At 39.2% G+C, this 9,841-nt stretch overlaps 1 protein-coding gene across 2 annotated transcripts; it reads right to left on the bottom strand.

Annotated features, from left to right (window-relative positions):
* Window positions 1–248: 248 nt before the first annotated feature.
* Window positions 249–8,392, bottom strand: LOC146553020 (uncharacterized). 2 transcript variants are annotated; one of them, XM_085255589.1, is made up of 2 exons: window positions 8,135–8,392; window positions 249–1,672 (listed from the first exon to the last, which is right to left on the bottom strand). In XM_085255589.1, the coding sequence occupies exons 1-2, from the start codon at window positions 8,382–8,384 to the stop codon at window positions 828–830; spliced, it is 1,095 nt and encodes a 364-aa protein (XP_085111715.1). In that variant the 5' UTR covers window positions 8,385–8,392; the 3' UTR covers window positions 249–827. The 2 variants fall into 2 exon arrangements, 1 of the variants encoding a protein (XP_085111715.1); XR_014889592.1 differs by lacking the exon at window positions 8,135–8,392 and adding an exon at window positions 6,970–8,101 and having other exon boundaries at window positions 1,535–1,672.
* Between the last annotated feature and the right edge of the window lie 1,449 nt (window positions 8,393–9,841).

The raw sequence follows: 9,841 nt of genomic DNA, 5'->3' as shown, positions 1-9,841 counted from the left end.
TTTTAAGCAGGCTCACGTAATGGCAACACAATAGATGAGGAAAGTGGGGGAACTCTGACGACATCTAGTGGACATCTTGAAGATGACGGGTCTGAACAGAGAGCAATGCAGGTCTGTGGAGAAGATTGCAGCACACTGTGAAATATGAACTATGAATAATATCTACATCTGTAATGATGTAATCAAAATAGGCTCCATGTAGTTCAAGTTCTGTTACTGTACTTATGAAGCAAACTGCACACACAGAGTTGGCAAACATTGAGTTTACTTGCATTTAGGCAAAATGATATAAACACTTATCATGAGCCAATATAGCACATTTAACTGCTTTTATTTAGCAGGGATTACACAATACACAAAATAAGTCACAAACATTTTTAATCAAATCTTGCAACATGTTGCTAAGAAGAACCAGGACAACCAGGTCAAAGCCATACTGAAGTATAACCTTCATTAACATAAATCACAAAGAAAACATATTTAAATAAAAATTGTATACTTGTCTTGAACTTTTTTTAAATCTTTAGTCCTGTGTATCAAAACTTATTTATTGGCTGATAAAAAGGAATCACATCATGGTTGTTACAAGGAACAAGTGATGAAAAACTCATTTTCATGTTTGTTTTCTTCTATACTGAAGAAGAAATACAAGTTTCTGTGGTAAATATTAAAAGAGCATCCATGTTCAATAAATATTTGTGTCACCTTTAAAGACCAATAAAAAAAATATCAAACTTAGAGAAACATAAAGTCAGGGCTGGAACAAACAACATAGAGTGCCCTTCACTGCTGTGGACAGGAAATGTACCGTGACTTGGAGCATGAGGTCATTTTCTACCTCGGGTGCTGCAGTGATTTGGTTTGTCACTCAGGTGGATCCTTAGATGAAAATTCAGTCCTGATTTCCAACTGAATCTTTCCCCACAGGAGCTACAAATATATGGTTTCTCACCTGTGTGGATCCTTCTGTGACTTTTCATAGTCGACAAGTCTCTAAACTCTTTCCTACAGACGTTGCAAGAATACGCTTTCTCACCGGTGTGGATTCTCAAATGAGTTTCTAGTCCTGATTTCTTACCAAATCTTTTCCCACAGGTGATGCAAAAATATGGCTTCTCGCCTGTGTGGATCCTTACGTGAGTTTCCAATCCTGATTTCCAAATGAATCTTTTCCCACAGGTGCTACAAGAATGTGGCTTCTCACTTGTGTGAACTCTCATGTGTCTCGTCAGGTTGGATTTACACTGAAAAGTTTTTCCACAAGTGTCACAGCTTACAGATTTTTTACTTGTATCAGTTTCACTCCGAGACTTATCTGTTCGGTTTTTGTGACGTCTCCTTTTCTTCAGCTCCGCATTTCTAGTTGATCCCGAGTCCACATGCTGGTTTTCTTCCTGTTCCTCAAGCTCTGGTTCAGGAAAGTTAAGAGCAAGGAGCTGGTCATCGTTTGGTTCTGATTCACTGAGGTCACTTTCCTCAAAACTAGAAGTCACCATAAAACTATTGATCTCCTGCTTCAGTACAATCTCCTCCAGCTCCTGACTGGTGCAGAGTTCCTCCTGTTCCTCTTTAATCTGTGGAGGATCTGGGTCCTCCTGGTCCAGACTTGAGTTCCTCTCCTGCTGATTGGCGACAAACTCCTCCTCCTTACAGGCAGTTTGCTGGTGGAGGTCTAAACGAACAATAAAAAAAATGTAATTATAGAAAAACACTTCTGAGAAGATAAAGTTTTAGTTAAAGTCTGTAATGAGGGCATGTTGCTCACATTTGCAGGTGAAATTAAAAGTGTGTAAAAATGAAGTTATTTGTGCACTCTGATGCAAATGAGAACTTGAGTTCTGACATTTTTCAGCAACATTAAGAGTAAAAAAAACCTTTCAAACAAAAAAGAACTCACTTATTACTGACTGACTGATGATCTATTTTGGAGTTGATCTCGAAACTGATCTACATCTTGATATTTTTCAAAATAATCTTCACTATTGGGGGTGGCTGTAGCTCAGGCGGTAGAGCAGATCATCTACTGATCGGTTCGATTCCCGGCTTCACCTAGTCTGCATTTCAAATATCCTTGGGCAAGATACTAACTCCAAGTTGCCTCAAGTTGCTCTTTGATCTGTGGAATGTGTGTCTGAATGTTGGTAGAAAGCACTAAGAAAAATGTGCTTGTGCGAATGGGAGTGAGTGGGTGAATGCACAAGTTTTGTAAAGCGCTTTGAGTGCTCAAGATTGAGTAGAAAAGCGCTATATAAGAACCAGTCCATTTAAAACTCCCTGTCATGTTTTCACGAATACACATTAAATAGATCTGACTTTTTTAAAAATTTTATTCTTTATTACTTTTCCATCAACCAAAAAAAACCAAAAAACTGAGTATATAATAATGATTTATGTACATCGTAAATGATTAATGTTAGGAGGACACAGAGATATATTATATATACTCTCCCATGAAAATCATTCATATATTATTTCAGAAAAATATATGCAACCCAAAATAACCCCCCAACAACAAAAGAAAAAAAAAAAAAGAAAAAAAAAAAGACCCTGAAGCAAAGGTTTACAGATAGTGCTCCAGAGAGAAAAAAAATCAAGCAAGTATAACATTCCAGGGTTTCGGGCTGAAGTTTAATCCAAGGATATCATGTTAGTTAGAGAGGCATCCAGATTAGTGGTTGCAATGATAAGCTGCGTCCTCTTCCGTTTCCAATCCATTTAATTTCACGTCCCTTCTCCTGTCCTTCTATTTAGCAGACCAGCAATCGCAGGTTCCCCAGGTTTTCTTTAGCAGCTGTGACGTTACTTCTCCATACAGGTTAAATAGATAGAATCATTTCTGTACATTATCGATCATTTCCTCACCTTCCAAAAATAACAAAAAATTTCCCCACATTTTTTTGAAGGAAGCATGTTTACCCTTTATCATAGACGTAAGTTTCTCCAGAGCAAGGGTTTTTGACAATGTCGATAACCAAATTCTCACGTGTGGTCTACTAGTGGATCTCCATGATTTGGCTATACTGTATTTCGCCTGTAGCAGGCAGAAGGTTGTGGTTTTTTGGTTAGCTTTGCTCAGCTGGATTTCAGCGGGGAAAATTCCTAGGATGCATAATTTAGGACATGGATCCAATTTGACACTTGTAATATGTGCAATTATTTCTAAAACTTCCTTCCAAAACTTTTGAATTTCTGAGCATTCCCATAGGCAGTGCATCAGTGTGCCTTTTTCCCCACATTTAACACATATGTCCGGAGTTTTGGGGTCAAATTTATTTAATAATGTTGGGGTAATATATGTTCTCATTAACCATTTGTACTGGATTAGTTTAAATTGAGTGTTTATAGATTGTGTTTGAGCTTTCAAGCAAGCTTTTTGCCATTCCTCTGTAGTTATACTACACTCTAAGTCTTGACACCATGCGCGTCTTTCTTTTTCTGAGGATATTTGAGAGCCGTCTCTAAGGTTATTGTAGAAGCGAGAAATTAAACCCTTCTTCAGCTGATGGTTTATTGCTATATCCTCTAATGAGTTTAGGGTGGGCGGTGTTAGAGATTTTTGAGTTTTTGAAATGAAGCTTCTGATTTGAAGAAATTTAAAGAAATGTTTGGTTGGAATGTCAAATTTCTGAGTCAAGCCATTGAAACATATTAAGGTGTCCTTGTCAAATAGATCTGCAACTTTGCACAGGCCTCTGTCGGCCCATATTTTAAAGCCCAAATCTTTCCAACCGGGTTTAAAGGCCTTATTGCCCCAGATAGGTGAGAATTGGGATAGTGCTGGCATTTCATTTTTAAACTCGAGTGCCTCGAACCGCACACGAATAGTATTTTTAACAAAGAGGTTTGATGTATCTTTCATCAGATCTTTATATTTTGCAGAGTACAGATAAGTGCTGAGTGGTAAGGGGGTAGTACTTGACCTTTCTAAATTTACCCAGGGTAGGGTAGTTGTTGAGAACCAGCATGAGGCCGCAGAGAGTTGGGCAGCCCAGTAGTACCATTTGAGGTTTGGAACACAGAGACCTCCTCTGTCATACGGAAGATATAGTAGCGAAAGACGCAGTCTAGCTCGTCTGTTATTCCAAATGAATTTAATGAATATTGTTTTTGTCTTTGTGAAGAAGTCATCTGGAGGGTTGAGAGGAATGACTCGGAAGAGATATAGAAATTTTGGAAGGATGTTCATTTTGAGAATATTTACACGTCCAATCATCGAGATTGGTAGCATAGACCATCTATTGATTAAGCCAACAACAGAGTTGATAGTAGGAGAATAATTTGCGTTTACCAAATCGTTAATTTTTGGAGTGATTTTTATACCTAGATAAGTGAGACTGTCTCTGGCAATTTGAAACGTTGTTTGAATAGGTGGTTTAGTTCTTTCAGAATGATTAAAAAAGAGGATGGCCGATTTGGATTCATTAATTTTATAACCGGAGATATTGCCAAAGAAGTTAATTGTTTTAAGTAGCTGAGGAATTGAACTCTTTAATTTAGACAGCATTAAAATAATATCATCTGCAAATAATCCAATTTTAGACTCAATATTATTTGTTCTAATGCCAGAGATGTTTTGGTTGTTCCTTATCGCAATAGCCAGTGGTTCTATTGCTAGGACGAAAAGAAGAGGTGAGAGGGGACAGCCTTGACGTGTACCTCTACCTAGATAGAATGGTCTAGATATAATATTGTTGGTTCTAACTGAGGCTATAGGTTTATTATATAATATTTTAACCCAGGTCATGAAGTAATTGCCAAAGCCGAATTGAGATAGTACCTTATAGAGATAATTATGTTCGACCCTATCGAAAGCTTTTTCTGCGTCTAAGGAAAGCAGAGCCATGTCTAGTTGTTCTGAGTTTGTGTAAAGTACATTCAGTACTCTGCGAATCCGATGCTGCGTTTGTCGGCCTTTTACAAACCCATTTTGGTCATTATCAACAAGAAGATGAAGGTACCGTTCAAGTCTGTTTGCCAGTACTTTGCTTATTATCTTGGCATCAGAGTTTATTAGTGAAATTGGTCTATAAGATTCACATTTTGTAGGCAGTTTCCCAGGCTTAGGGAATACCGTTATAAGTGCATTTCGCAAGGAGGGGGGAAGCTCTTTTGAATCATAGCTTTCCACCAGCATGTCGTACAGAGGGAATATTAATTTATCTTTAAATATTTTGAAAAGGTCTAGTGGAATTCCATCTGGGCCGGGAGTTTTTCCCATTTTTAATTTATCGATCGCATTGGAGAGTTCATTCATCGATAACTGAGAGTCTAATTCGCATCGGGCTTCTTCAGAAAGTAAAGGGGTACTTATTGAGTCAAAGAAGGATTCTAGTGATTCTCGAGTCGTATCTCCTGTTGAAGTATATAGTTGTGAATAGTAGTGTTCAAAGAGTTCACTTATTCTATGAGGATCTGTGATATTTTCGTCTGCAGTTCTAATTTCATTTATTGTTTGTTCGTTCAGTAGCGTTTTTATACGCCATGCCAAAAGTTTTCCTGCCTTTTCCCCTTGGTCATAGTAGGTCTGTCTCAGTCTAAATAGTCCGGCTGAGGCTTTCTCAGTAGTTAATTTATCGTATTTTGCTCTTAATCTTAAAAGTTTTTGTTGGTTTTCTTTAGAGTCATTCAGGTTTATCTCAAGTTCCACTTCTTTTATTTGACCTTCGAGGTCCAACATCTCAGTATAGTTTTTATTTGCTTTGTTTTTGGTGTAGCCTATCATCTGTCCACGAATAAAGACCTTAAAAGCTTCCCATCTTACTGAGGCTGTAGTTTCGGATTTGTTGAAGTAGAAATAGTCATCAATATTTTTGCCTACATATTCCAAATATTTTTGATTGTGCAGCCAGTGTGGTCTTAAACGCCAAATAGGGTTACGTCTAAAAGCTGCTGTGACTGAGAAGTTAAGCGTGGTTATTGAGTGGTCAGATATAAGCACACTTTTATATGAGCAGCTGTTAATTCTGGAGATAAGAAAGTTTGAGATAAGAAAATAATCTATGCGACTGCGGCTATTATGACTGGCTGAGTAGCAAGAATATTCTCTCCCTGTTGGATTTTTTAATCTCCATATATCTTTAAGATTCAATTCAAACATAAAGTGTTGTATGACTTGTCTAGATTTTGGATGGGAAGAGTCTAAGCCTGATGATCTATCAAGCCTGGGCTCTAGGGTACAATTAAAGTCCCCCCCAACAATTATCTCACCGTGAAGGTCTGTAATAGAGAGAAATAGATTATTATAAAAGTTGGAGTCGTCAATATTGGGGCCATATACATTAACTAATATTAAATCTTGATTCAGCACGGAGCATTGTAGAATAATGAATCTCCCTGCGGGGTCCAATATGGGTTTTTTTAATACACATGGGTACTGATTTATGAATGAGTGTTGCCACTCCTCTAGCATGTGTTGAGAAGTGGCTAAAGAAAACCTGACCTGGCCATCTCCTCCTTATCCGGTCAGTTTCATTCACGAGTAAGTGTGTTTCTTGAATGAAGACTATCTTTGGGTGATATTGTTTTATTCTATCCATTACTCTTTTCAGTTTAATATATTTTCTAAGGCCTCTTACATTCCAGGAAATTAGATCAATATTTGAATAACTACTCATACAGTTTGTACCTTTAGTAATCTGGGTTTGACTACATCTCGTCTCTCCTGTCGAGACTCACAAGTTGTTATTTCAAGAGCACTGCACTTTAAAAACAATCTCTTATAAACCAGAAAACAAAAGAAAAAAAAAAAACAACCCAGAGATCTTCCATCGGTGTAGATCTCAAAACCTTCCCCCCCAAAGTCATAGCGGATTGGTTATGCATCAGATCCGTGTGAAGGAGCTGATAGAGCGTCCTCATGATTGAAGTTACAAACTTAGGTCCGACCGTATTAACTAAAGAAGTGGCCATACAAATGTAACTGAATGAAAAGATTTAGACATAGCATACCTAAGGCCATCTATATCATACCTGTACACCAGCAGCCGTTATATGTCCGGTTTGGAGTTGTTCATCAGAGTTGCATATATTTGATGTAGCGTTTCTGAGTGGGCGTGAAGTTTATCCCTCGTTTTGTTGCCGGACTTTTCGCATGAAATCTTCCACCTCCGCTGGTGTGTGGAAGAGGAGCCTGTTGTCATGGTGGAGAATCCTCATTTTTGCTGGAAAGATCAGTCCGAAGTTTATATGCATTTCACGGAGTTGTTGTTTTACCTGGTTGTATTGTTTCCGTTGTTTCTGGACTTCCGTTGACAGATCAGGAAAAAACATAATGTGATGTCCGTTGTGCGTTATTTTTCCCTTCAGACGTGCCGCTCTCATCACCCTCATCTTGTCTTGATAATTCAAAAATTACATGATGATCACACGGGGTGGGCCATTTGGAGTATTTCGCCCTTGTAGTCTGTGTGCTCGTTCAATGATAGGTGGGGATGGGAGCGCGTCTCGTCCCAAAACATCAATTAAGAAAGTTTGCAAGAATATTGTAATTTCTCCTTGTTCAGTATTCTCAGTCAATCCGACGAGTCTCAGATTAGATCTCCGGCTTCTATTTTCGAGGTCGTCCACCTTTAACTGTAGTTCCTGAATTTTCTTATGAAGGGAAGTCTCTTTACTTACGAGGGAAGAGACGTCGTCTTCAACTTTACTGATGCGAGTTTCTGCGGAGGTGAGCCTCTCCGAAAACACTCCAATCGCCTCTTTTATTTCTTGGTTTGATATTTTAACTTCTTGCAGTTGAGCAGTGAAATGTACTTTCAACGACTGAATTGCGGCCAAAACACTCGCCTCGGTCTGTTGAGCACTAGCACTAGCGCCTTCCATTTTCTCGGTTTCAGGTTCGTTGTTAGGGTCATCGTCTGATCCATCCTTTCCGGCTGTTTTAGGCTTGGACCTATGTTTGGTCGGCATCTTGGTTGTTTAGATCAGAACAGAAGCTTAAGTCGGTGAGGCAGCCGCTAAAAGATTGGATTTTAACCGCTGTTGGGCGTAGGCAAAGGACGTTGAGGTCGGAGCTCGAAGTCTCACTGCCACTCAGGTGGACGCCATAACCAGTCTCCCTTAAATAGATCTGACTGATACAAACTGTAGGTTTAATATTAATGTTAACACTTCAGAAAAGCGATTACAGTTTTACCGCTGGTCTGTAAATCTTTCTCAGGTTTCCAGATGTTATGCAGCTGTCTGAGCCGCTCTTCCCCGCTCCAGACGACGATGCCTTCATCCTCGTGTTTCACTACAAGCTGTTCTCCCTCTTGACTGATGCAGAGTTCCTCCTGTTCCTCTTTGATCTGTGGGGGATCTGTGTCCTCCTGGTCCAGATTGAAGTTCCTCTCCTGCTTCCAGACCTGCTGGCCAGCCAGATCTTCCTCCTCCTTACACTTCATGTTGATGTGGGACTTGAGGAACAAAGTAAAAAGAAAAAGATTAGACAGGTAAAGGTGCAGCCTCAGTCAGCAGGGCTGTACACTGTGAGCATGTTGCTCACATATGTGAGAGAGGTTTGTACAAATGTTTCAGAAGCACCATGTGACTCCCTCTCTTTGTTGGAAAGTCTTATTAATTCACTTTATAACTATTACTTTGAAGATAAATTTCTACCATCACAAAAATATTATGACCTCTTTAAAAACAAACAACGGCAACTACATGACTTAAATTCCATGTTTAGATGAAGGTAATGGTCAATGCCTTTTGACAGGGGAAAAACCTCCACACAGAAGAATCTTACTTGGCTGAATCATAAATTATTCACCATGATTAAAACTGCAGATGAGCAATAATCTGCATTTTATTTTAGCCAAAGAGGAATGTTTCTGTTTGTCTGTGATCTGACTTTTTCTGCTGGCTCCAAATTTCATTTTATCCTGTGTAAGTTTGTTTCTCTTCCTGTTAACTAGCAAAGTCAAAATCACCTTGATTCATTTAACTTTAATTCAATTATAAATGTAATCATTTTATTGAACAATTAATTTCATTTCAATGAAAAACAATTACTTAAAAGAAAGAGATTAAGTTGGAGAGAGACATGTGGCCATCTTTTAGTGAGTTAGACCCTGATTAAGGGCTATTTTTAAAAGTAAAGCCCATCTCTCAAAGTCCCTGCCGGCCTGCCTCCACCTCGGGAAGTCTGTGGGTGCAGACGGAGGTGAGGAGCACCACAGGCGGCAGAGAACTGTCTGTAGCCCCGGAGTGAGGCGTCGTGAACCGAAGCAGACAGCGAACTGTGGCACAGTGCAGAAAACCGAAGCTTTCCCTCCCTGTTTGGTTTTGATGTGTCTCATGAAAGTCTATTGTTAAAAGTTGACCTTTAAAAAAAACGGACGCACTTGTTTGATTAGCTGCTCTCTGATTTTAGCCTGTTAGCTTACAGACTGAGCTCAGATCGTTCCTGTGTTAGTTCATTGAGAACATCACAGTTTTACATACCTGCTGCGTGACTTCATCTCGGGTCTCCGGCTGATATACAGCAGTCTGAGCCAGTGGCGGATCTCATCATCCTGGACGACTGTTTTTAATGTTTTTAACCACGGAGATTTCTTCTGCATCATCAGTCTCTCATTGTTAAACTCTCCCAGAAACTGAAGACAGTTGTGCCATTTCCGCGCTTCTTCTTCTTCTATTGAGTAGACGGCAGACTACACATGTCCAAGGGTAATACTGTCCTCCTCAGGCCATTGGCATCAAGTCAAAGCCTTAAAGTCTGGTACTTTGCGCATGGTCATTTTTTACGAACAGCAGAATCACAAGACAAAGCGTGCCAATGTTTATACTTTTCACTGTGACTGCCAAATAGATGAAAAAGTAGATGTTAAAAAACAACTTATAGTTTTGTCATTGGGCT

Source organism: Mchenga conophoros, linkage group LG18, assembly GCF_057382185.1.
Source record: "Mchenga conophoros isolate Kocher_MC1m ecotype Shallow Benthic linkage group LG18, M_conophoros_male_GT1.1, whole genome shotgun sequence".
In the NCBI taxonomy this organism is placed as follows: domain Eukaryota; kingdom Metazoa; phylum Chordata; class Actinopteri; order Cichliformes; family Cichlidae; genus Mchenga; species Mchenga conophoros.
This window is presented reverse-complemented; position numbering and strand designations above follow the sequence as displayed.

Bases quoted from the DNA above. Each gene is read 5' to 3' on its own strand.
- LOC146553020 (XM_085255589.1), bottom strand. From the start codon at position 8,384: ATGAAGTGTAAGGAGGAGGAAGATCTGGCTGGCCAGCAGGTCTGGAAG. The intron at 1,673-8,134 runs GTAAAACTGTAA...TTGTTCGTTTAG, and splicing joins GAAAGATTTACAGACCAGCG to ACCTCCACCAGCAAACTGCC.